This window comes from Galendromus occidentalis, unplaced genomic scaffold, assembly GCF_000255335.2.
Source record: "Galendromus occidentalis unplaced genomic scaffold, Mocc_1.1 scf7180000076440, whole genome shotgun sequence".
Lineage (NCBI taxonomy): Eukaryota > Metazoa > Arthropoda > Arachnida > Mesostigmata > Phytoseiidae > Galendromus > Galendromus occidentalis.
The window spans coordinates 279,628-306,593 of NW_003804429.1; the positions used below are offsets into that span (position 1 = coordinate 279,628).

The window sequence follows — 26,966 nt, forward strand, 5'->3', positions numbered from 1 at the left end:
TGAACATCGGGTCCAGTGCCCACGGAATTTCCAGCGGAGAACCGAAAGTTTCCTAGTTTTTCAGATCGACGTGAGCACGGAAGACGCGACATCCTCATCGGGAAACCTCGAGGAAGACGAGGAAGCTGAGTCCGAAGCGGAGAGTTGCGAAGATGCTTTCATCCCGCTGGAAGATGACCACACAGAGAATGACGAAGGTGAGTACTGCTAAAAGCTCTGCCTTTGTTGGCGGTAATAGAGTCATGCTTCGCTCCTTCCGATGAGTCTCCCTGTGGCGAGAGTAAATAATTTTTGGAGTCTGATCGATATCTCGATGTCGTGAGGGAGGTTTCCCAGGTTTTCCTTGGAGGTTCTCGGCGAGCCATGTCTCTTGTCGCAAAGCTCGGCTATTTGACGGGACTGCACTCCGTATCGATGCGTAATTCCATATTCTCGGCTCTCGTTAGCTAGACAGATAGACAGGTTACTCGTGCGGGAACTCGAGCCACAAAAAGGTTTCGGAACGCTTGGACCGTGTTTCCAGCGAGCGCTACCGATTTCGTTGACTCGATTCCCCCGCGGCTCGGTGATCGTGATTGGTTCAGAGAACGAAATACCTGCGGCGGAATCTTGGTCTTTCGCGAAAACGGCGCGCAACATTCTCAATGATGAACCCAAACATTCGAAAAGATAAGTCGGAAGAGAGGCAAAGATAAACGCGTGAGAGCGAGCGCGTGCCCTCGGAAGCCTGTTCTCGACGAAAGAGAAGTCTGCCCTGTCACTGAGTGAGTGAACGGTGAACTTCCGGAAGTTGTGGGAGCTCATGGTCCCCCAGACAATGTTCATCCGGCATCGAAGGAATATTTCAGCAGGTAAAATCTGTAGCTGTAATCGGCATCGAATTACTGAGAGGAATTCCGCCGATCGGAAGTTTTCTGCTCGTGTGGCTCGGTTTGCCATTCCTTTCGCTCGAATCGGAGACCACGATACCGTGCACGAGTTTTCACGGCTCCCGTTGTCCTGGCAACTAGGGATCAACAGCTGACGAGACTCGGACCGGGTCTGTAGTTCCGGAAAACATCTCCGAAATGACACATGCACAGTGACGCATGAGATGTTCGCTTACGACGTCGGTGGCATCGTCGGCGAGGGCGCTCACGGAGTTGTGGTACGAGCCACGAGCAACTCGACCGGCGAGACGGTTGCCCTGAAGAAGATCATCCTCAAGCGTCGTCCCACTGAACCATTTCCGATCGACGCGTTCCGGGAAGTGAAGAGCTTGCAGTATCTTTGTCACGAGAACATAATCCGACTGATCGAGGTTTTTCCACATGGACCGAGCGTGGTGCTCGTCCTGGAATACGTGCCCCACAACCTTTCGGCACTGATATACCATTCGGAGAAGAAGCTCCCGATATCCCACATAAAAACGTATCTCATCCAACTTCTCAAAGGACTCGGCTACTGCCACATCAACGGGTTGATGCACCGAGACATAAAACCCGCGAATCTCCTCATAGACATGGAAGGCACGCTCAAGATCGCCGACTTTGGTCAAGCGTGTCTCATCGTGGAGAACCGTCGCTACGAGCACCAGGTTGCCACGCGCTGGTATCGCGCACCGGAATTGTTGTACGGCTCTCAGCTCTACGACGAAGGCGTTGATCTTTGGGCGGTGGGGTGTGTTTTTGCGGAAATGCTCAACTGTTTCCCGTTGTTCCGTAGCGAGAACGACATCGAACAACTCGGCGTGGTCCTGAGCGCGCTAGGAGCACCAACCGAACAGAATTGGCCCGGTCACACAAGACTGCCAGACTATAACAAAATTCATTTTCCTGCTAACGATGGACTGTCTTGGGAACAACTCCTTCCCGACGTGCTCCCCGAAGCCAGAGATCTCGCCTCCATGTGGCTCAGATACGACTCAAGCCAGAGACTCCGTTGTCATAAGGCTCTCGAGCACGATTTGTTCCTCAGCGAGCCACTGCCAGCCTCGAAGAAAGACGTTCTCAAGCCGTCACCGATTCTCGATTGGCAGCCGCTCAGCATCTTGCCGGACGAAGAGAAAATCGACAAAATCATCCAGATCTCAGAGGCTGATGGCGGACGAGTAGAATAATGTTCGTCCCCAGGCCGTGGGGCTCGGGATGTTCTATTTGCGCCATGCTTGATCACTGTTAATAAATACAGAATCATTCCAGACGGAAATGAAACGGGAGCATTATTTCCGGGCCCGCTTTGGCACGCTGGACTTCGCAGGGCATTCCGAATCTGCTAGTCTCGTAAGGGTTCACCTGAACATGCTCAGCGTATGCTCCTTATTCTTCACGCTGTCCTTTCCGCCGAATCATCGTTCCGGGTGAACATTATTCCGGGGAGGTGAGACAGAGCAAGAAAGGAAAACCACTGAGGGTTGTGACGGTAAACTGACACCGACATTAACGCCCCTCCTGAGAAGCACCAAGCCTCTCGCGCCTGTGGTTTCCAATCGAACATCATCCAAGCAGCTCATTTCCACCTTAGCAGTCCAGCCGGTGAACGCACAGTTTGAGTGAGAACCCACGAGTTGCTACTGAAACACTCCGGGCATTGTCTGCTCGCTCTAATGTCTTCCGTTCGCCGGAAAAGAAATGTTTCGAAACTTGCGGTTTCTATGTAGAAGCTACGCCCCCGCTAGTCTCAGCACCTCCTCCGATAGCACGAGCGTTGATCGTCCGGAGTTCCGAAGCATCGCACTGCTGAGTTCCACTTTACGTTCCTGTCGAAGATTCAGTCTTCAGTCATGAGTTCTCCTCAAGCAGTTCCCGGCTTGCGATTGTGCTCCCAGGTTCTCTTCGGGCTTACTGTGGCGGCTCTGGTTTTAGTGGCGGTCTCTGTGATTTACGCTGTCGTTTTCGGCTTCCCTGCTACTGTGCGATGAACGAGTTCATGCTTGAATTGCCAGGCTTTTGGAATCCCCCATCGGTGCGATCTTCGAACTTGCATGTCGCAAACTCTAAGAGTCGAGGTCTGAGTGAGTGAAGAATCCAGTGAAGCACGGAGAGGATGGTCGTCGATGCAGAGGAGCAGCTCAGTGATTGTGAGAGCGCAGATTCCTTCCAAACATGCGGAGACGGTGATTCGCTTACTGAATTGGTGAACAGGGACGACTTTTGGACCCCTGTGAAAATATTGCGACTCCCGATACCGCAAGCGCCGTATATCGAAGAGCTGAGACAGGCTCAGATCAGACTCTCCGAGAGATCGAGCAAGAGGAACGCATCCGAGTCGGGCAGGAGAAGCACTCCTTATCCCCGGGTGTCGAGATATACGGGTCGTGCCAAGGGTTCCCCTGCAGCAGAGCTCCCGGGTCTCGCTACAGGGCCGAAGTTCAAGCCCTTAGTGCAGATCTCCACATGGCATGAGAGCCGGAGCACCGCCGTCGCCCCGAGACCCATGCCGGACTTCAGAGGGAATCGTCTGAGCGTGCAGAACGCAATCGATACCGCTTCGAAGCTACGGATTCTCAGATGGATTCCCACCCTGCAAGCACAGTACTGCACTCGTCACCAGACAGCTTCTACAGAGAGTTTCGGTTAGTCGAATTTAGCCACCGTGGCACTCCTGCGACATTTGAGTTCAGATGTCAAAAGTTATGTGACAATCCAGGGTCTATGAATCCATCCTTTGATTTCCGGCTAAATTACGCGGGTATATGAGCCGTTTGAGAATATTCCGCATCGGGGGAGGAGCGAAGCTGAATCGCGGAAGGTTCCCTTGCGTCGATGGTCGTGCATCTTGCTGAGGGCTCAGATCAGAGGCTCCTACAATATCAGAATACCGCTCGTCAGCCGGCGGCTCGACATGAGCTCCCTAGGGCTTTATTGGAGTGCTAAGCATGTGCGCAACTGCCTCTCACCCAACATGGCGGAGCCCCGATCGGATCCGAGGAGAAGAAAACAACAACCAATCGTGTGTGTTGGTGTTTATGGAGAAGTTTATCTATGAGTCAGATTAGCCTGGTCCCTCGCCGATCATGTGTTCCTTATCATGACAGTCAGGATCAATGAATAGGAGGAGCCGATAAGCATGGATTCCAACGTGCAAGGTGAGCCGGACGCTTGAGCTACATCTGACGTCGCCGGAGTGCTGAGCACCGAGTCCACGCCCGATGGTCAGTGACAGCCCGATGAAGGCACGATCACGAATGGAAGTGTTTTACCGCTTCCCGGACCAGAGCTGTGGAAGAATAAGGGTGGACTCGCTCCTGATCGAGGGAGACACCTCGTTACTGTGAAACACCGCTTGCTGTCGTATCTCGAAGTTCCAGAGTAGTGAGTGGCAAGTTGACCAAAGGTAGTTAGCTGGGGAACGGAAACCCAGAACAAATGTCTCCGTCGAATTATACCCGATTCTGGCTGTGCACTCCACCACATCGCTGCTCGAGAGTTTTTGTGGCGGTCTGGATATCCGGTCGATCGTCGGAGGCACACCTGTTGCATGCGTGATTCTCGGCTGGGTCGATGGAGGTTCTGTTTAACCCAACGCCGGTATCTGAGCGATTCGGCCCGATCGCTCTCAGCGGGGTCAAGTTGCTTCGGAAAAGTTTTCGGTCGGAGACGACAAATCAAAAATATACTGTTCCGAGGGAGCTGTGCGAGTTTCGAACGAGGCGCTGACGCTCACGATGAATCGCGATTTTCACTACAGCTGTGTCTGAAGGATTTTTTTACCCACAGATGAGCGGGAGGACGTTCAGAAAAAGGCTTTCGCCAAATGGATCAATCAGAGGCTACTCCAAGGAGGACACGAACCCATCAGAGATCTATTTTTGGTAACTATAGGTTCAATGTATCCAAAATCTCAGCTCTGGGAAAATCTGCACTCACAAGCTAGTTTCGAATCTCGATCACGTTTTTTTACCGATCCACCTCCTCGATATAGGACTTGCGGGACGGCACAAAGCTCCTCCTACTGCTCGAGGTTCTATGCAGTCGTACACTTCCGAGGGAAAAAGGGCGGCTCCGTGTACATCACATGAACAATGTCACCCGAGCTCTGCAAGTCCTGGGTTCACAGAACGTAAAACTCGTCAATATATCAACGAACGATATCGTCGACGGGAACGTCAAGCTGACGCTCGGCTTAATATGGAGCATCATTCTCCACTGGCAAGCCCGAGAAGTTCTGCAAGCCAATCGAGTGAGTTCAGTCTTGTGATGGCAACAGTTTCCGAACAGCAGCTTCGGGATCGATTACCGATCGGGATCCCTCATGGAACGGATTCCTCTTTTCCAGTCCACGGGAGCTCATACTTCTTTAGAGAGAACACTCCTTGCATGGTGTCAAGAAGTTTGCGCGAACTATACGCAATATGTGAACATCTCGAACTTCACGACATCGTGGCAAGACGGTTGGGCTTTCAACGCAGTCCTTCACTATCACAAACCGGAGATGTTCAACTTCGAAAACCTCGCTAATCTTGACGACGAAGAGCGGCTGGAACATGCTTTCGAGGTGACCGACTTTGTTTTGCCGCAGCTGGGCATCTATATCTGGCGACGAGCATCTTTCGCAGAAAATTCCCCGCTGGCGCTAATGAGGAGCAACGTATCAATTGAAATTTGATCTGGTCGACAGGTCGCGCATACTTCCTTCGGCATCGATAAACTGTTGGATCCTGAGGACATGGCTGTACCGGACCGGAAATCTGTGCTCATGTACACCATGTGTTTATACCAAAGGCTGCATAATTTGGCTCCGGCAGGGGTGAGTACCCACGGATAATTTGGACTCGGGGTGAGGATCCATCGCGCATGGGAACTTCGTGAGTGAATTTGGGCCACTGATTGAGCGCAGACTGATGACGTCGGATCGTCAGAATCAACATTCGATTTTTCCATCGAATTATTGGATCACGGATCATGATTTCTCTCTTCATCCTCTTGATTGAAAAAGTAATTACTCGCAGATAGTATTTTCGGAATTCAGCACGGCTCCCAGGAGCTCTTCTCTTCCCGGCCTCTCCCGCTAGACTTCTATCGGTTTCGGCGAGCCGGACGATCTCATTTTGTTTGGAAATGAGCCTATCCGGTGATGCGCTCTCGAATTCGAATAATCCTGAGTAGGATGGTTCTCGATTCTTTCCCAGCAGGAATCCAGGAATGTACGACCCCCAGGTCGGAGTCAAATCCGCGGAGTTCCCGTGGATTAGAGCTCGATCTTTTGATCATGAGCCATTTCTGATTCGACGCCACGTAAAACCGCCGGCACCGGTGATGGTTGCTCGAATGTTCTTGCTGAGCTTTCCACGCTCGTGCGCTTAGTCTCTCCTCCGACCCATCTACTCCTAAGGGGCCCGGCGCGCTTTCACATCGACGGCGCCGAACGTAGCCCGTGGAAACGGTGAAGCCTGTAAACAACGAGAGACCGCTCTCGTGTTGTATCAAATTAGAGCTGAGAGTATAAGACAGCGTTGGACAACAGCCGGCTCAAGATCACACATCGAATAATAAGAGCGGACGATTGGCGAATCCCGCTCGATCATTTTTCAAGTGCAGCCTCGTTCTCCGAAAAGGAAAGCCCGCAGTGTAGGTTCTCCACCGGAAACGGTGACGCTGGAGTAATGGCGCCCTGGAAAAGAGTTTCCCGACCCCTCAGATAAATTATCCAGTGGCCGCAGCATGCTTCAGAAGGATACGATCGTCGTGGTTTCCGAAGCCGAGAATCGATGACGAGTACGCGACCTGTCGCTGACGCGACTGCGAACTTCATCAACAAGTTGTTGCGGCTCCTTTGTAATCACGCTCACTCGGTCTATTTGTCTGTCTGTCAAACGGCCCGTCCGTCCGTCCGTCGGGTCGCCGCTTAGTCGGTGAGTAGACTGTGCGGACCGGCGTTGTGGGTACGGCTATGCGGTGGAGAGACACGCCGTGATGAGAAAGAACACGAAACTCGGCGTGAAGAAATCTGTTCGAACCGTGCGCTTGGAATCAGAGGTCAAAACTCGAAGAGCGAGCTCTGGGTGTGGCAGGACTGTGTGATGCATCGTTCCAGGGAGTTTCGGGGAATCTCCTGATCGTTCTTCGTGGGTCGATTGTGAGTAGTCTCCTTTCCCGTGCCGTGTGAGACGTAGGAGCGAACGGTGAATGGATCGAATCGAATGTCGATCTCTCGAAAATCACAAGTTTGTCTCCGCTTCCATGTGTTCGTCCGCGCAAACCTCCGAAGCGTCAAATAGTTCTCGGTCACGAACGCTGAGGCTTGACGAGCGGTCGCTTTGTTTGCTTGTGCTTTGAGCATCGTCCGATCAATCAATTCAATTGCGAAGAAACCGCGGACTGTCATCGATACTCACGGCCCCAAACACTCGATCGGAGTGTTTCTATACTTTGACAACAAAGCTGCCTAGAGCTGCCTCTCGCAGTACGATAGTGAGAGACAGTCTGCTGGATTCGACTGAAACCCGAATGTTTGCTCAGCGCGAGTGAACTTTCGCGGTCTAACCATGAATGGAGAATTACTCATAAGGCCTATAGAGTAACGGAAAGCCCCTCTCAGCTTGACGAATAGTTCGCGGAGTCAGAGTCGTCTTCGAGGACGTGAAACAGCAATCACGAGGACGGGGTATTTCTTTCTGGCGTGGCTACTTTGACGCCGACCGAGGTCGTGGGGAAACGGAAAAGTTTTCCGTTTCTAGATCTGTGAAGCTCTTCCCTCGCTTAGTTTGATCGCTGCTTGGAATTCGGCGGACTTTTCGGGATCTGTTCCACAAAAATTGAATTACAGATAATTGAACATTTAAAAAGCTCTCTCTGCAGGCGAGTGCGGAAAAAATGGCCACACTGGAGAAATTCAGATCGATGCTCGAAGAGGCTTTAGCGCGTCTCATCGGCGCTGAAGCAAGACTCGAGGAAGCGCAATCACCTTCACTGGAAGACGATGTCGACAGTGTCAAACAGATGTATTACGACCACGAGGTAAGTCTTCCTCCTCAATCGGATACCTACAAGTCATTCTTCTCTTGTCGCCTACACTCCTGTGTCGTTATTTATCCGGCCGACCGAGCGAGTCTCCGACGGTCTGTTTCCCCTCGATAGGCTTTCATGCAAGAAATGAGCAACCAGCAGGATAGCACAGTGGAGATCCTGCAGCGAGCCAAGGCATTCCTGAAATCCCCTCAAGCCGCCCTCAAAGAGGAGGAAGCAAACGATCTCAAGGCGGAGATAAACGTCATCAACGATAAGCTGAATAGCGTACGAGAGCAGATCACGAGCCGCCAGACCATGCTGTACAAAGTCCTCATGCAACTTCAACAACAAGGGCTGAAACAGCTCCGGGATTGGTTGACTCAACACGAAGACACTCTGAGCACCATCGCACAGCCCGGGCCCGACTACGCCACAACAGTGCAGCAGATCGACATCCTCAGGAAATTGCAAACAGAAATCGAGGAACAGCAGGACTTGGTAAACTCGCTGACTGAGATGATCATAAACGAAGACGACCCGGATTTCGCAGATCTCGAGGATCAGCTTTCAGCGACCGGCGAGAGGTTCGTTCGAACATCATCAAATATAATTTATTTGTATCCCCATATGAGCATTCCGAAAACTAAACGATAATCCGCAGGTATCTGATGTTCACCCAACTGGTCGAGAGCAGCGGAGTGAAACTGCATCAGATGCACGCTGTTCTCAATCTGATGATCTTCGAGGAGGAGTTCTTCTCAAAATTCTTCCAGGAGAAGGACAAGATCCTCTCTGACCTGGAGGACACACAGAACGAGGCCGAAGCTATCAGCGGACTTCAGCAAATCGCGGAATGTCTGAATTCGGAAAATTCTCGACTGACTCAACTGTGCCGGCAGCTCCAGCTGACGGTCGAAAAACAAGACAAGGGATGCGCCGCGCTTGTGGAGTTGACAAGAAAGTGAGTGGGCGCACGATTCGACTCTCTGACGACATCGACCGATGGGGGTAAACCTCATCGATTTCGAATAATCCGAAAACATGGAAAAACAACTGGGACGTGTCCGATCCGTTTGTTTCCTTCTAGATGTGACGCGATCGTCACTCGTTGGGATGCTCTGATCGAGCGTGTTGACCATTTGGCTAAAGAAGTGGCCTCACGGAACAAAGACAAAAATTTGCTATGGCTCAGGAAATTACAGCTGTACAAGCTGAAGAAAGAGGTTGTCCGAGATGTCAAGGTGAGCTCTTGGAGAAGCATAATGATTAATTCAATCAATCTGAGTTTTCCCGCCCTTCCGGGACCGTGCGATCAGAGTCCGTATCATCGACCGTGCCACTCAGTGAGCACGGAGTCAGAAAAATTGTTGAATTCCTCAGGTCGAGGCTGGTGAACCAAGTGACGTGAAGAAACGCAAGGTCGACTACAAGCTCTCTCGCAAGAGCTCATTCTCCGAACTCACCAAAGAAGTCTCATCGGCATTCCGGGTGATAAATCGTCTGGAGACGCTGGTGGGAATTACGGAAGAAGGAGCCAAGGTCGGTCATTTCTGGGAAGCCATGGGTGCCGAAGAGCAGCTCCGTAAGCTCAAGGAAGCCGAGAAGATTGTGAAAAACGCTCGTCTGGAAATGACGGTCAACGAAGCCAGACTCGCGCTCGAACAACATCTCGAAGGCCAAGGTAAGGTGGATCCAAGAGAGTGCCTTTCCGCGCTATTCGGAAATGCGTGCCGAAGCTCGGGGTTGATCAATTATTATTGAGATGTCTGGGTCGTTCGGATCTGATGCCTCAAATCGCTATCTTGAAGTGGATCAAAAAATTCCAGTTGAGAGTGAAAGTAGCGACGCGCTCAGGAAAAAATCTGACGAATTGGAACGGCGGTGGTTGGCGGTGAAGAGCGTTCTGAAATCTCACGGAGAACGCGCGGAGGCTCAAGTCGAAGTGGAGAAGCTACGCGAGGGCATCGATTCCTTGGTGAAGGATATTGATTCCAAGCGCCGCTTCATCGACGAATGTGATAATCTAGTTGTGGATGACGATACCGATGCGAGGAGCCGGGACGAAAGCAACATCAAGCGTCAACTTCAATCTTGCTCGGTGAGTGGAATAATCGATCGCTCCGAAGATCCAATCCATCGTTCACAAAATCGAGCCATTGGCGATCGATCGGACCTTATCTATGACTCGTGTATTCCTCCAGCCCGAGGTTCTCTCTTCCATGACTACACATAATATTGACACACCAATCTCGGCTTGTAGAATCGATTGTCAACTGCGAACAAGCAGAAGGAACACGTTCAGCTATTGGCACGCCGCGCCTCTGAGCTCCAGGATCGTCTGCCGTCATTGGCGAATCATCCGGTCCTCAAGCAGTTCCTCGAAATTGTCCAAGAATGGCACGATACGCACCTGGAGTTGGAGGAGCTTGAGAGACAGCTTCAATCGTCCCTGACGTCAGGCCCGCCGCCGAAGCTGGTGAAAAGTGTATCGGTCCTGGAAAACTGGATCAACAACGTGGATCGAACCCTCCTCGGAGACTCGGTCGCCCTGACGTCACTGGACGTCATGGAGGAACAGATCAAGAAATACACGGATATCCAGGAATCGGTCAACAAAGAGGAGGGCACCCTCCACGATTTGAACAATACCGCCGAAGATCTCTTACGCGCCGAACAGCAGCAACCATGGGCAGACTCGTTCGAGCGCCAGCTCTCGAAGATGAACAAATGCTGGCACAACGTCAGCAACACGCTAGCCGAACGTATTCGGACCCTGACCAAACAGATCGACATGTTGCGCTTATTTCTCGATGAAGTTGCTTCCATCAACGCCTGGATGGACTGCGTCGGAGAGTTCGTTGAGGACCGCGATAAGCGATGGAGTATGATCGACCTCGACCAGCTGGAGGCGCTCCTAGACAAAGCCCAGACCCTCCGGAGCGACATGGCCGGACTCCAACCAAATGTGGACAACATCAACTACATTGCCGAGGAGATGATGAAGCAAGCCGAGCCGCAGTACGCGGCAGAGCTGCGGAAATCCGTCGTAGCCTTCAACCAACGGTGGGATAAACTTTCGGCGGACACCGCGAGCAACACAAACGATCTCAAAGATGCCATCCATACAAGCAATTCTCTCACCGAGGAAGTGAGGAATCTGAATCGATGGATTGGAGACTTCGAAAAGGTCAGTATCTCGAGTTTTCGGTCAATCCTTGTCGTCGAGCGATAACAAATCGGCCCAAGATCAGACGGAGCCCGGAGAAACCCCGCTTGGAGAGATCGTGATATTTTTCCTCATGTTCAGGAGACTTTTCTGACGACACCGATGGAGCTGGGCGTCGACGTGCAAGCCAGACTCAAATACCTGCAAGGGCAACGGGAAAAGAAGAAGAATAAAGAGAAGGCTCTCGAGAAGGTCGAGCGTCAATACAAACAGATGGTGGAAGCGAATAGGGTGGAAAACGTGGAAGATCTCAAAGAAGACTTAGACTTCGTTAAGGTTACGTGGAAGGAGCTCGACGCCAGAATCGACGCCACAGAGGAGGGTCTGAGAGGAGCTCTACCCAAGTTAGCGCAGTTCAAAAGTAGGTCCGCCGATCAAGCGGCAATACGTCGAATTCCGGCCGGCCTTCCGTTGATATATATACCTAGACCGTTGGTCGAGCGCCCGACGTTTACGATTCCTATCAGGAGGATTCCGAAACAATCTGACAGCCGAAAATAAAATGTGTCTACCTTCAAGATTTAATCGTTATGGAAACGGAATGGCTGAACAAACTTGAGAAGCAGATGAAGAAATCCCCGCAGAGTGCCGTAGATGCCGAAGAGGCGGCTGGTCTCCTGGATGTGAGTCTTTGATAGATCGTGAATGAGATTCTCATCCGGACAGAATCACTCCGATGACTGATTCGTTCTTTTCGTTCTCCCACCAGGATCTGGAGCTCTTCATGAAAAGTGGAAAACCCGAACGCATCCGAGAGATTCGTCATATCCGAGATGAGCTCCTCACCTTGAGAGTGATGACGGAATATGTGACGACGGAGGCTGATCGTGTGCTCGGCAGAAGCGCCGAGCTGTGCAAGCACGCGAACGATGGCATTGAATTCCTGGAGCGATGGATCAAAGAAGCGCAGGAGACCGACGAGAAGATCCTCATGCTGAAAAACAGTATCGCGAAGAGCGAGGAAACCCTCAAGAAAGATATTCCGAAAGGGAAAATGGAGCACGAGTGGGAGGAAATGTCGAGAGCGAAAGAAGACATCGACATGCTACTCAATCGATCCCAGGAATACACCAAAGACGGTCGAGTCGACGCCGGCAAGAGAATCGCCGAACGACTTGAGATCTTCGCTAAGAAGCATGCAGCCATCGTGAAGAAACTGCGTGCTGGCTTAATCCCGGCAGATTTCGAGGACAATCTGACCAAAACCGAGGCTTCGCTGAACACCGTCGAAGCCTCCGCGAAACTTCTGGGTTTGAGCTCATACAAGCCGCTTGATATTCAGGCAGAGCAGCAGAAGTGCCTGGAAATCTACACTGTTCTCAGCGGGATGAAACCAGACATGGAAGCAACGATAAAAAACGGACGAACCTACGCAGTGTACTACGAGAACCCGTCAGAAGTAAATCGACGCTTGGATGAGGTCAAAGGGAGGTTCAACGTTGCGGTGGAGAACGTTGCCTCTGCGAACACCATTCTTGAGGAAGCCGTGGAGCTCTCCAAGAACGTCGAATCGTTGTACAGCGCGTTGGCGCCCTGGCTGGACACAGTGAGGACGGATCTGTTCGAAACCGAGTACATCGAGGTGAGTTCGCATCCAAGTCATTTTCTGCCGCGCACATGAGGATTTTATCGGCGAAATCGTCGAGCAACCCTTCAATTATCCGCAGCAAATTCAAACGGAGCTCGCGCCGCGGAAAAACATGTTCTTGAAATTATTCGAGAGCGCAGACCGTCTCAACGCTTTATCGAAAGCAGACCTCGGACTTCTCAAGCAAGTTATCCAGCCCGTCAAAGACAAGTTCCTACAGGTTGAGAGGATGTTCGCTCCGGTGAGTGTTTTTTTTCTGTCGACGATCTCCCGCTGGCGGTTCGCCGAAATCCCGGAAGGGGGGCTGTGTTCGGAGAATCGCATCGGCTGCGCTGATGTCAACCTCGTTCCGCAGGAAAAGCGACCGGAAGTGAGAATAATGCTGGATAGCTTCAACACTCGATGCACGAGAGTGAAAACCTGGCTCGAAGGAGCAGAACTTTATTTTGAGGCCAAAGAAGAGTATACAGCATCGCCTGTCGGCAAAAAAAGACTCCAAAGTCTGCTGACGGAAATCAGCGATTACAATGAGGTTGTGAGAAAGCTCCGTGAAGAAGCTAAGCAGCTCATGGAGGCTGATGAGCGATATTCCCTCATTGTCCAACCCCAGACGTTGAAATTGAGCGAGCGGTGGAATGCCATTGTGGACAAGCTACAGGAAAAAGCGGGCAACCCCGATAGCTTGATCGTGGAGCTCAACGCGTTCCTCGAGCGAATGGAGGCTATCGAGAGGAGGGTCAATGAGTTCTGTCTCATTCAGACTGAAACGGATGTGCTCGAGGAATGCGCCAATCTCTCCCAAGTAAGTTGAGCTCTTCTTCGTCTTCTCGATGACCAGCTGCAGTTTGGAATGCTCGTAATCGTCCGGAGCTGGACATCCGGTCGGGCTCAGATCAAATTGACTCGTATCGGATTTATTCGAGTCCTGCTTGCAGAATCTTGCCGAAGAATCGAAGGTCTTGAACGCTGCCGTCGAAGATCTGGATAGACGAGTGGAAACCACGGCTGTTTTCCAAGACGAATGGCCGCAGGTTTGTGAGCGATGGACCAGGTGTAAGAAACAAATCGAATCCACTCAGAAGAGAATATCAACGGCCCAGGAAAAATGGAAAGATTTCGACGCGGATGTGAGTCGGGAAGAGGACGATGTGAGAGGTTTAGCCGGACAGCTAGAGCAAGCTTTAATGAACTTGAAGAACGGTGTAAAAGACGTAAGTTGGTCGCCAGAACGTCCTCTCTCTCGAAATTTTTTCCCCGTCTTCTTCTCCTCTCTAATTGTTCTTCTCTACTGAGACTTCCGTATGACCGCAGTCGGTCTAATGTAGATTGCCGGACTGAAGCGTGCATTCCTCTGCAGAATACGTTGGAGATCGCCGCGTCGGTTGGCGAGAGTATCAACGCCGTCAAGAAAAAAGCACAGGAACTCCAAGATCTCGGAATCCCGTCTTCAACCATCCGTAAAAGGCTGCACGATCTGACTCAGGTCTGGGTCGACGCCCAGAAACAGATTGTGGAGTTGAAAAATCTGCGAAGAATATCGTCGTCACATACGGACATTCGTTCCGTTCGAGAAGAGGACACCGGGAAGTACTCGACACCTCGACGATTGGACAGCGCCTACAGCTCACCTACGTCTACCCTCCCTGAATACCTCGAGAAGGTGTCGTCCCTGCGGTACACGTTGACCTCTTTCCAGAGAATGTTGGGAGATGAAAACTTCTCCGAGTTCGGCCAGGCCCAGAAGGAGCTGCTCCAGACCATCAAAGAGTCAATCGAATCTTTGAGGAGTCCGATCGACCAAGTAAAACTCGAGCACAAAACAGTGCACGCGTCCAACGCGCAGGAAACGTCGGAGTTGAACGAAGCTGTCGATGCCCTCTCGGAGCAATGGAGCAAATTGAAGACTTCGTTCACGAGCGTCAACGATCGCTGGGTAAAGAGCAAGGAGCTCTGGCAGAGTTTCAACTCATTCTACAAGGCTTTCACGCATTGGCTGGATTCGATGGAGACCCACATGCGAGAGTCGACCGAGAAAGGCGAGCTCCAGCTCGCACTCCTCAAAAAACGCGTCCCGGTGAGCGAACGTCCAGCAGGACCAGCGATGAAGACGGAGCGAATCTTCTTCAGAGTCGATGGTGACGGTCCGAGCTTACGATTGATTCTCTCTTTCCAGGACTACGAGTCGCAAGCGGCCGAGCATCTCCCGATCTACGATCGTACGAAGCATATCGGACGCAGTCTCCTCACTCAATGTGGGACTTCGGATGTATCGTCGCTAGCTTCGAAGCTGGATTCGATAGAGAAGCGATGGAAAAGCCTCCTCCTAGAACTCCAAAAGAGTAAAACGAGCGAGAAAAAATCGAGAACGGGTGAACAGCTGCGAGACGACATGCTACAACTTCGCGCCTGGTTCATGGAAGCCGAGACCCTTCTCACGATAAACCCCCCGCCCAAAAATATACAGGAAGGATTCGAGAAAGTGAGTACCTCGTTCAATTCGGTTTTCGATGGAGGAATCCCGGGGAAAAAAATAATGATTCCTCGTGGAGCAGGTCATTCAATGTTTTTTCATTCCCGCCCTGTTAGCTGGAGAACGTCAAACGTTGCGAAAACGAAATGGTCTCCAAGAGAACGTGCTTCTTCAGCGTGTTGCTGAGCTCAGCACCTCAGAAAATCGACATCGATTCTCTGGGCGACAAATTCTCGAATCTGTGTCTACAACTCACCGATTTCAGGTCAGTTTCCGATGCATTGCACTCTTTCAGGGTTTTTCTCTGTCCCTATTTCTTCTGCATTGTTTGATCGGGGAGATCGTTTACCAGGGGTCGAGCGAGCAATCAGTCCGCAGTAATCAATTGTATCAAACACGGAATAATGACTTGAGAGGGGGTCGATCTTCCTCGGGACGAAGAGTTCTGTCAGAGTCGATGGGGAGAAATCCGTGGGAGAAACTCATCACCAGAAGTTGCTCCCTATGACAGTTCGATCAACTCCCTCGATTATTATAAATTGGGTAGTCCCTCTGAAACGTGACAACAATTCCGTCCGCAGAATTTATTAGACGATTGCAATGAACATGGGTTTTCGACATACATACATATCTTACACAGTTTACAATATGGATTCGTTCATTAATGTGAAGAAGTGGAGAGGGTGTTGATTTGGAGAGGTCCCGCATTCATGATCCAATTCTTTCAATATCAGGGAAAAACTGGAGGACTATTTGCGACGGTTGGATGTGCTCATGGGAGACATCCGAAAACAAGACAATAAACTGAACGCATCGCTCCTGGTTGCCGAATCCCTAGTCGCCCGGAACCTTCTGAGTCGTTCGAACTCGTTCATTTGCCGAGACTTTCCGAGGCGCGGGCAGGAGTCTGGCCGGATGTCATTGAGGACGCCACGGACATCAACGCCAAAGGGTTGGAGGGGCTTGACGGGGTCTGCGCGGGGCTCGTCGAGTTCTCCGAAGACGGAACTCGCGACGTCCTCGCCGAGCAAGGCCGACTCGCCGACCGCGCACGGTGGCGCAGAGAGCCTGAACGAACGCGTGATGGTTGAACATTCTCGCACGATGCGCCAACTTCAGAAGAAGGTCCAGCAGCTGGAAAAAGTAAGGGTCCGGAGTCTGGGTCGGGAATACCGTCGGTCGCGATGAAGATGCATGAAGATCCAAGGTACTCACCTTTCGGGGGTGTTTTGTTCTCTTTAGGTGTTCCCTTTGCTTCCCGAGTGCAAGACTGAGTTCGGCCGATGTGCCTCGACGTGGAGGAAACTGTGTGCCTACGCTGCCAGGTGTGGCCCTCCCCTCGCCTTGCTCGTCGTTCCGCAACTCCACAACCTCCACGGTACGAGTTATCTTCGGAAATTAAATTTACTTCAGTCGAAAGGAACGAACTCTCCTCTCCAACGGATTTTCCCGAGTCCACCTGTTGTTTCTCGAGAGTGAGACGACGATCAAGGTCGCTCCCGAGTCCCCCATGGAGTCTGGCAAGGGAGCGGACAGACTTCCGCGGAACCCTGCATGAAAATCCCGCAAGTCTGGAAGTGCAATCTGACGTCCCGGAAGGCTTTCTGCCATTCCCAAACTAGATTTCCCAAGGTCTCGGCAGCGTGCCTGAAAGGTTTTAGAATGCTCCCACTACGCCGGGGAACTTTTCCCGAGGAGGAAGCTCTTGAAAGGAATTTCAAATGTGAAACTGCATCCAGGTGACGTACTGCCGCAAATTGAAGGGAGCATGGGTATGAGTGAGTTGTCCGACGGTGTCCTGGAAATCGAGTCGTGGGTCGCTCGAGGGAAGTCGACGCTCGAGGGAGTGGTTGTCGACTACGGCGTGGAAGAGAGTGTCCAGCAGGCTCTGGAAACGTACAAGGTGAGTTCATTGCTCCTGACAGCTCCTAGCTAGGTAGTCAGCACGTTCCCCACATTCAGAGAATCGGTGAGACCGCGGACATAGCGGTCTGCGATTCGGAGCCGAATCGATCTTCCTACACTGTCACTTTCGCAACTGAATCTTTCGGAAGAGCCGATGGATTGACACGTGGTGAAGACCCCTTGTATGGACGTTCGCCGAGTTGGAATATTGACCAGTCTCAAGCCGTAAGCTCGCACGTCACTCCGTTGCATTTTATGTCCGTTTTTTTTCTTCTCTTTTCCCTTTGGCCTCCCTCGCGGTCCATTCATATCTTGATCCCATGTTCCTCCGACGAGGAGTCGTTGATCCTCCACGCGTGAGGATTCCCTCGAAGCTGCACCATATTAAGCTTCCTCGGGAGGAGTGCCCATTCGATTTATATGTCTCGGGGGCGAAGCATTCCGATCATTCGATATTCCAATGCTCGTTGTGATTTCGTTTCTAGGGCGCGAGGAGTTGGGACTCTGAGAATGTTTTTGTTCCCCTGGCGCTTCGATAGCTAATTGAGGCCTTGCGGCGGGGAACACAAAGGCTCCCGTGCCTCTGCTCTCGCGCTCATCACCCGCTCCGATACTGACTGGAAGCCAACAACTCGCGTAGATTGTTCTTGCCTCTTCTATCGTGGTCTCTGAAAGGCCGTATCTTTGATTTTGTGACCCAACCTCGCCCTCTTGCATTGTTGGAGGCTGTTCGGCGAAGCTGGGATAATGACTTTGTGCAAACGAGAAAAAGAAGACTAGCGAGGCATTGGCTCGACGTGCTTATTAGCAGCGAGTCTCGAACCGGTCCGGATCTATCAACTAGTAAGCGCAGCATCGTACTGCAGAGCGAGGAAAGCCATTCTGCTCCGTCCTCTCGACCCTGGTTTCTGTACGTGGAGTATATTTGTCCAGCCAACTTGGGACAGGTAACGGACCAACTTGGCTGTCGGCCATGGATTACTTCGCTACACTGCACCGTTTAATTGGCTACCACTCCCAAGTTCGAGTCGTCGATGGCTTGCGAAAGCTGCAAGCAAACGGAGACCCGCTGGCGGAGTTCAGGAAGATCACGCAATCAGCGCTTTTGTATCGCTCCCTCAGATACGATGGTATTGTCGGAAAACAATGGCGAGACACATTGTTTCTCGACGGACGAAATTCTCCGCGAGTATAATATCGACGAGCGAGTCGCAAGTATTTTCAAGATACTGCGTTTAGTGCGTCTGTCGTCGTCCCGAGCACATCGAGCCGTAGGACCAGGAACAGTGGGAACAGTCGGGTTATAATATAGGGTATGTGTAGTAGACGCCGCCTCGTCACAAGGCGGCTATAACCGAGATCAGAGGAGAGGTGGTTGCGAGACTGAGTTTCCGAGCAGGGAGCGAGGCTCCCGCAGCTGTTCTAATGTTTGAAGTTCACGGAGAGCTCATCGTTTCGCGCGCTCAATTATGCGAGGCTGGAATGAAGACGAGTCTTATTTTAGACTCGGTTATTTTGGTCTAGAGAGCCTTCGCCGTAGATACCGCTCCGACCGTGTTGGCTGGATGGAAATTCCCCGAGGCACGGCTTGCCCGAGCTTCTGAGATTGCAATTTTTGAGCCTGTTCGAGTCTGGATTGAGGAGAATAATCCCTCCCTCTGTCTCTCGCAGATCTCAGGGAATCGGGTTCCTCGTCGGAGGGGAAAGGGGTCGCCCCGGGGCAGCGACTCTGTGCTTCGAATAGTTTCCTGCAACCCACGCTGCAGAAATTCGCAAAACGAGAGGAACGAAAAATTATCGAGTGCTCTTCGACCGTTTCCCTGTCTGGAAACCGAGTCGCGAGACGAGCTTCGAGAACCTCTTTCACGTTCGGGAACGCGTCCACCTACCCGAATAGCGAACGATCCTGAGGAAGCGTCGAGCAGTGGTCACTTGGCGATTTTCCAAGCGAGAGATGAACCCTGGATTCCTCCTTCGTATCCGGAGTTGAACGCAACTGTGACGCGTTGATTGAGGACACGTCAGAGAGCACAGTTGGCCGATGGGGCTCAAGCACTCGGACTGTGGTAGCGGGGTGAATTTGAACTGTTCGCCCGGAGTCCCGAGGCGGGCCATCGATCGAAGTGTGGCTCCCTCTAGTGAAGGCCCCGGCTGAGCGTCTGCTGTGTCCCCCACAAACGCAGCGCCGCCTACAGTCTCATTGCTCTAGTAGCTCTCATAACCCTGAAGGAGCTGGCTGCGTGAATCGTTGCAATCGTCTACAGCGGCGAAGTGCGTGAAAGTGAGCACACCCCCTAGAAATCCTCTAGTTCCAATTATTTTTCTCTCTTGGGGTGCAAGTGAGGTGCAGTGGGCCCTTCGGCCTTCGTTAGTGCAGTGAAACTGGAGTCGATCGGCAGTGATCGCCGCCACCGACGACGACGACGAGCACACTTACAACACAATAAGATATCCAGGTAGGCATTGCGAGCGAGCGATCGAGCTCGCAACCGCTGAGGCTCCGTGCAGCGGACGAGGATACGACGGCGACGACCGCCCAAGGCTCTCGGATTGCTACTGGGATCTGCGCTCGTCTGACAAGCCGTCGGAGGGCTTCATCCGAGGATCCATGAGCTGTGCCCGAGGAACTCTACGAGAGCGGGGCACCGGTGGGCTCCGATGCGCGCCTCCCGAGCGAATCGTGGAACGCGTCGCGAAAATTCTGTCGCAGAGGCCCGAGCTGGAGCACGCAGCCATTCGTCGCGACAGTGTCGACTCGTCGCGATTTGTTTGGCATAGGTGGTGTTATCGCCGGGGGCAGGGACTATCAGGTAGGGGCGAATCACGCCTGCGCTGACCGAGCCTCCGCTTTGAGAACACCGGACCCCGGGGAAAGACACTTGCTCGCGATGCGAACCTCGCTACGGTCGGTCCCGTGCAACGCACGGTGGGACTTTCGGAAAGACTCGCTCAGAGATTTCCCCGCAGCTACTGTCGCAACCGCCACTGCGGCTGTCGTTTGGGTTGCCGTGCTCCATGGATAGAAAAATGTCTCTTCTGACAAGTATGATGAGTTCCCAGGGCACACTGCAGAACTTTTCTGCCCAAGAGGAATAAGCTCGCCTGCCTTTCTGTGTCATATGTGCCGCTTCGAGTCGCAGCGAGTCTCTCAGTTGGGAGTCACTTGATTTGCATGCTGAAGGCATCTCAAGCGTGCTGATGGCACCTGCTCCAACTGGAAAAGGAACGGAACAAAAAAAGGAGAAAATGAAACCACGTCCCTGAGTCACGTGAGCTTGAAGCCGATGGACACGTTCAGCAGTATCTGTCCTCGACCAGTGTAGCGCCTGAGCTGGACTGAGGAGCTCCGGTTCGAGGAGTCGATTGACCGCTTGAACAAAGCTCGCGTATATCCCATAACACCGTTGCCGCCGCGCGGGCCTGCGATCCACAGGCCGCAGAGATGAGATGCCGCAGAGGCACGACATTTGTATTTGGTGGGTTTGATCCCCGTCACGTGATGTATCGATTAGGCGAGCTCCCCTCACGCGCTACAGCGTGTCCTGGCTCGGTGAATTTCGTATTTCAGCTTCCGCTCTGGCCGCAGCGGAGTCCAAACGAACGTAAAACGAGCATCCCGAAAGTTGTTGCATCATTTGTTAGCGGCTCCTTCCGATTCGCGAAAATCGTCGTTCTTCGAATTCGACTCCGGCTCCGGAACGGAGGAGAATTCCGCCATTATCTCCCATTCATCGGGTGGGATCCCGAATTCTGTCCATGAGAGCCCCGATGCCTACCGCGTCCGGTGATGCTCTTCATCTGAGCACTGCACCGAGAGCGAGTCGATATGAGCTCGCAATGGCTCACGTGCAACGATTCCTGCAAATCTCAGTGTCTCAGAATACCTCTCTGAGACTCGAGTCCGAATCTCGAGTAATTCACGGCCGATGAAAAGAAGTGAATTGCGTGCAAACTCGACTCGGTTTGGAGTTTTCTCCGATTAGCTGCCATTTCTTACAACGACCATTCGAATGTTGGAGGTCGGAGTTCTCGAACCGTAGATTTTTCAAGAGATGAACTAGCGAAGGAATTTCCGACGATTGGGGACATTCCATTCTGAGGGGATCAGAATTCCGCGACTGCCATTGTTCCGCGTCCGAGAGACGAATAAGCTAAACCGATACGTCGGGTATGCCTTTTTCATCCGACTGATTGGAGACCGAAATGTAATCGGGTGAATGACCCACGGGTCATTAGGTATAGGATAATGAGATATCGTTGTACTGGACGCTTCTTGGACCCCGAAGCAAACTCAGATTGAGTCTATGCGCTCCCCATTCAGACCTGTTCGAATCACCTCCGGAGGGCCGACGCAGAATTCCCGCTTATTTACAAACGATCAGAGACTACCAGCGCATCGAGCAGCAAAATGGACGGCATTATTAGTTTGTCCACAGTGTCATCATTCGAGCGATTGTCACAGAGATCGCGAGTTTCCTTGCGATGTCGTCCCTAGTAACAGGCAGGCAGGAGAGGGAGGGTCATCCATCATTCCGTTTTGAGCTCAGATGTCGGGTGGGTATCAACGCGCGGGCTCAGCAACCTGTATCTGGTCACCCCACCTCACGTATTCCGGGAGCATCGTAATGGTCGCGTTCGCCTCAGTCGCTTTTATCGTCGACTGTTATCGAAGGCAGCAGCATCATTGTAGGACGACCGGTTATCGTATTCTGATAGCGGAGCGTCGTGGTATTTCCCCCCCGTCGACTGGGATGGGGAACGCTTGCCCCCCAACGTCTACCGGAACGACCCATGGCATTCAGAGCGGAGATTTCGCCTGAAGAGGAGGAGAAGCGACCAAATACTCTCCGACTCGACATTTAACGCATGAATTTCGCATTTTTCGAGCGATGCGTATTCGACATTGATGACTACCTGCGGATTGCGGCGCGGGAGGATATTGGAATATCCTGTCAAATTGAGCGGACGTCTTCCAGAATCACAGTGGAAGCGTCGGCCGTAAACGATTTGTATCGTCCCGTAACCAGCTCACTTCACGATTTCCTATTCAAATCCCAAAGTCCTCTACGTAAGGATCATGGTGTCCTCCGCGGAGGTCCTTTCAAATTCCGAGGAGATTTCGCGTGGAAATCTGGGCGCATTCGAATGTATCTGCCCAATTTTGCTCTTAGGTACCTCATGTTCACGAGCTAGCTTGATATTCGGGCATACTCTTATCGTTTGAATACGTTTCGACTTACTCATGGGCCGTGAACGTCGTGAGAGCATCGGAAATCCCAAGTACCTAATTCAGTTTCCATACGCAAGCCTGGGAGATGGTAGCGGGTTGCAGAACTATTTAGCTTCATAGGAGAGGTCTGCGTACGCCCACGGATCAGGACAATTTATTTGTCGGATGAAGCTGTCGTTCGGACGCTGAAAATACGGCCATCCGATACGATGCATCCATCCTCCCGTCCGCCCCGCACTATACGAACATTGCACGAGGGGCGAGTTCTCCTTCAATTCTAATGGTACCAGATGGTAACGTTCTCAAAGAGATGGACGGTGGACCCCCTCGTACCACTGAGCGGACTGAGGTCAGAGTCTCAGGCTTCGTTCGTGACCCAACATGGAAGGCTGACGTCGACATTTCTGTGCAGTCTGATCCTCCCGGCGAAGCGGCATCGATTCCTTAGTGAGCACCGGCGCATTCAGGTCCTTCTTGGTCGAATTCCTTCTCGAGTCCAAGAATATTCCCTGAGCTTATCCGGAGACTTCTAGTCACCTTCATCGCTCTGGGTGGGATGTTTATGGGATGCTCTCTTATAGCGCAACTTGAAATGCACGGGAGCCTACTCAAATAGCGGTCCCTAGCCCTCACCCCTTCGCTCCTCATTAGCTTTCGTGAGAGGGCGAGAACCCGTGAAAACCGACTTCCACTCCATGACGTAATCCGAGGGTCCAACCTCAGAGAGAAAATGCAGCGAGACTCTCACGAGCAGAATAGAGGAAGGGATATACAAGGTGATCGCGAACGGAACGCTCCGATACCCACCCGTCCTTGCCAGCAGGGAAACTCCCCCCTCCCCCACAGAGACCGTAGCCTTCTCTCGACGAGGAATAAAGCTCGCTCGATACACTCTACGGGGAGGGTAGACGCAGACAACGAACGGATGTTCTCTGGAGGTTCTCCTGTGAGCAGGGGAGCGCAAACTTCGCCTGAGGGTGTCGTCTGTGGAACGATTTGATCCTCGGCGCCGTAACACTGACGGAACGAAACAGCGCTCTCGATTCCGGATCCAGGCCGATGGTCCGTCGACGCATCACGCTCACAAGCGATTCTCCTTTCAACTGGTTTACGCTCCCAGATTCGGGTTTAACTCCACACCGGAACGGGGTAGACTCCAGCGAGAGCGACCAGTTGCTCGGTATGTGTACACAGCAAACTATTATTATTAATAAGCCGCATCGTTCCGCATCCACGAACGGCTCTAACAATGCCAACAAGTCTGCGACAGCGTATTCCCGAGATATTGGAAGCTCGGCTTACGCAGGCGCCGACATTAACAACGACGACGCTCGGCTTTCTTTCCCACGCCCGCACTGGATGGAGGAGCGGACGATTTTTTTTATTCGGCGACTGTTTTTCTTTTTCCCCAAATCTCGCATAGAGCTCGTTGCTTGTTATTTCCCTTCTGCTGTTCCTCCTTCATTCGCTCCGCGACTCCGCCCGGGGGTCTCTTCCCTGAGTCTTTTCTCACGAATCGGCTCTTCGCGGCGGTCTCCCCTTCCAGAATGACTGGTTCTCGTCGATTCCAACTTAGCCGAGCGGCTGAATTCCCGTATCACTCTCTCTCTTCGGATAGATGCGACTCGGAGGAATATTGCGACCGTTTGCGCTCATACAACGCATGAACGACGGACGCACGCTTCCGAAACATCTTTCTTCTTATTCCACGAGTGAATTCGTGGCTGGTTGCCATCGGTAGCTAGGAAATCGTTCCCTGGATACCCGGCCGTCCGCAGGCTGTAAACGGGACTCGTATGGCTCGTCGTAAGGGGGTGCTTGAGCCGACTGCGGGAAGCTTCGCGTCGAATACGCGTCGGTGAAATCCGAAACTTCAATCTCGTGCTCATTCCGCTCGCCATCATAGACAAATGGGAAAGCAAATCGGAATCCTCGTTCAACTTGTCAACCTGTCGTCCTGCGCTCTCGCAGCTCCTGCTCCTCCTGTCGGTGTGTGGCGAAGTCGATTACGGAGTCCGTTGCTCTGAGGGGAAAAAAATGTGACGAGGAGCTTAGCTGCCAGCTTCTCCTTCTTTCGATTTTTCCCGGCCGATCTTTTTCGCTTGCCGCTGCTGCCGCTTCCTCTTTTTCAACCGGCGGCGCCGTCGGCGTAATCCCACGTTGTCGTCTGTCCCTTGTTGTTTCGAGGGAGGTGCGAGTCGTCGTCGTCGTCGTCGTGGACGGATGTCTATTGAAAGCTGTTCGAAAGCGAGGCTTTGTGTTCTTGAAAAACAAAATATTTCGAACCTTTGCTTCTTGGCCTCGGCTCAGGTCGCACTTGTTTTCGTCGATGCCGCCGCCCTCGTCGTCCTGGCGGCCTCAAAGCTCCTCCCGTCAACGTGTCCATCCTCGTCATTTGCGACGTCGAGTCGTCTTCCTCATCATCATCGTCGTCCTCGGCGTCACCGTCATATTGGACGGACGGACAGACGTCCGGAAAGAATTCTCTTTAATGAAACGAGATCGATCAGAGGCGGTTGTCTGATACTGTTGCGTGCCGTCACGTCATGCCGATCCTGAGCGAGAACACGCTGGAGCGAAGCCACCGCGGCAACAGCTCAGTTTCGGCCTAGCTGAGAAAGCTCAACCGAATCGAATGCGTCGATTATGATTCGTAGGAGGCATATGGAAAAAAGTGGTGAACACGACGAAAGCTCGGTTCCAAGCATCGTTGGTCGATGCGTGTTTGTAGCAGATGTCCGCGCACGCACTCACACTGCAACCGCAGTCAGCGGAGCCAACGGAGGAATAGAAACACGCATGTGAAGTTCGAACTCCGAGTGTGAACTCTCTCCGAAAGGTGGGGATAGCAGCTGGCGTCCTCCATGTCTCTCCCGCACCAGGAATTGAGGCTTTCAATCATCTGGAACCCGACTGCTTGCGCATTGAGCGATACCGAAATCTGCCGAGTGGGGTCCGAAGCTAGGTCAAGGGTTGCGGCACCTCCTCGCGTTCCGGGCAAAAAACAGGTGACCCGATCTGGATGTTTCGATGGGAGAATGCAAAATGCTTTCGTCCATCGCGCATGAGGCGCATACATCCAACCAAAATATTATAGGTTTCAATTGACCTATGTCGTCACGAGAATAATAATCCTTAATTAGGAATTACTGCTTAATTTTCTTTAATTGCTAATTATCAAGGGAGTCTCCGCGCCAGAATCGGTAATGCATTGCCAGAACGATGGGACGTCGTATCGGCCCGACTTCGATCTAGAAGAAAGATCGATAGGCCGGGGATTCTTCCGAGGTCGAAGAGTCTTCAGTCGAGTGTACTCCGTCCACCGCTGCGCCGCGGGAGCCATGACATCCTTGGCCGACTGACGAGACCCCCGGTGATCGTATACGTGTACGTAGCTACTATGGTAGCTAGGGTATACAAGGATCAAAATTCCAGCGTCCGGATTTCTATTATTCGATTCCGACGAGAAGAGCCGAGTGACCCGCGAACTCGAGGGAAGCTGCGCATGAGATCAAGAGAGGCGCTTTTCCTTTTGAGCCAGAGACCTTCTCCTGACCATGTTCGAGAATGCCATCTTTCAATTTGACTTGAGTCGGCCTCCAGTTCGCACAATCATCTGAGCCGTCTCGTTCGGAAAGGTTATATCACGCGAGCGACTTCCTTGAAATTCATTGTTGGAGTTGGCCACAAAGATGCCGCGGCTCGTTTTTCTAGTCGTTGTCAGTGGCTTCAATGGAGAGCTCTACGGTCAGCTGAGCAAGTAGAAGAGCAAAAGGAAAATTCCCTGTTCAGAGTGTCGCTAGGCGTGACTCTCGTTGGGTGGCCCCGTATCAGGAAGACAAAAGTCGAGGAATGAGTAAGATGCCCGGATACGCGAACGCTCTATCTCGATGAGTTCGAGGTTCAGATCGTGATTTTGCGTGCGGTATTATCCATTGTCTCCCCTGGATGATTCTGCTTGGGAAGCCGAGGAGGGGACTTTTCATTGCGAAAAAATTGCGGGAAACTTTCAAAACCGCTGACGCTGCGATTTTCATTCCGTGGACGACTTATCCTTAAAGACTCCTCATGACGCATAATCCTCTATCAATACCAGCTATTGGAGCTAAAATGCACAACGACTTCGAAGATCTGGACGTCGTGCGAGTGTCTGGAGAGATCTCACGAGGATCGTCCCCCACGTCGCTTTTCGCCGTGCTACCTAATTCGATTTATTGGGCAAACGTTGTCGCAGATGGGTGAGCTTGCTCGCTGATGTTGTTCAGCTGACGCATATCGGCCTCACTCTGAGGAAGGCCGCGAACCGTGACCGCTCGAAAAACAATCCATTGTGCCTAAGAGCCTCGACAAATTGTCTCGATGGGGAAAGGCGCCTAAAGTAGACGTCGATCCTAATGTATTCGCTCGCTTATTCGGGGTGGTGATTCGTTCGACCTCAGGATCCGATGCGGGGCCGGCGATCTCCAAGCAGAGTTGTTTCTTCCATGACGTAATATCCCTCGAAAGGAAGTCCGGAAACGCTCCATTCCAAATAAATGATAAATGATCAAAGTCAAGAGCAGAGGTTTCGGAGGTGTTGCAGGCAGCGCAATTAGCTACCAGAGAAAGAGTTTAACGAC

The 26,966-nt window shown here is 52.1% G+C and overlaps 1 protein-coding gene across 1 annotated transcript in view; it reads left to right on the top strand.

Moving 5' to 3' along the window:
* Dys (Dystrophin) overlaps positions 1–26,966 on the top strand; it is a 75,804-nt gene that overhangs the window by 1,617 nt on the left and 47,221 nt on the right. Inside the window, 27 exon segments of the mRNA XM_029113238.1 lie at positions 65–197; positions 1,083–2,089; positions 2,181–2,338; positions 3,123–3,553; positions 4,698–4,792; positions 4,903–5,160; positions 5,257–5,475; positions 5,599–5,727; positions 7,779–7,937; positions 8,058–8,512; positions 8,590–8,889; positions 9,016–9,151; positions 9,288–9,609; positions 9,755–10,026; positions 10,189–11,115; positions 11,236–11,515; positions 11,674–11,777; positions 11,864–12,736; positions 12,822–12,983; positions 13,098–13,544; positions 13,678–13,953; positions 14,100–14,816; positions 14,916–15,221; positions 15,329–15,477; positions 15,947–16,355; positions 16,455–16,562; positions 16,867–17,115. Of these exon segments, the coding sequence (XP_028969071.1) occupies positions 65–197; positions 1,083–2,089; positions 2,181–2,338; positions 3,123–3,553; positions 4,698–4,792; positions 4,903–5,160; positions 5,257–5,475; positions 5,599–5,727; positions 7,779–7,937; positions 8,058–8,512; positions 8,590–8,889; positions 9,016–9,151; positions 9,288–9,609; positions 9,755–10,026; positions 10,189–11,115; positions 11,236–11,515; positions 11,674–11,777; positions 11,864–12,736; positions 12,822–12,983; positions 13,098–13,544; positions 13,678–13,953; positions 14,100–14,816; positions 14,916–15,221; positions 15,329–15,477; positions 15,947–16,355; positions 16,455–16,562; positions 16,867–17,115 (9,081 nt within the window).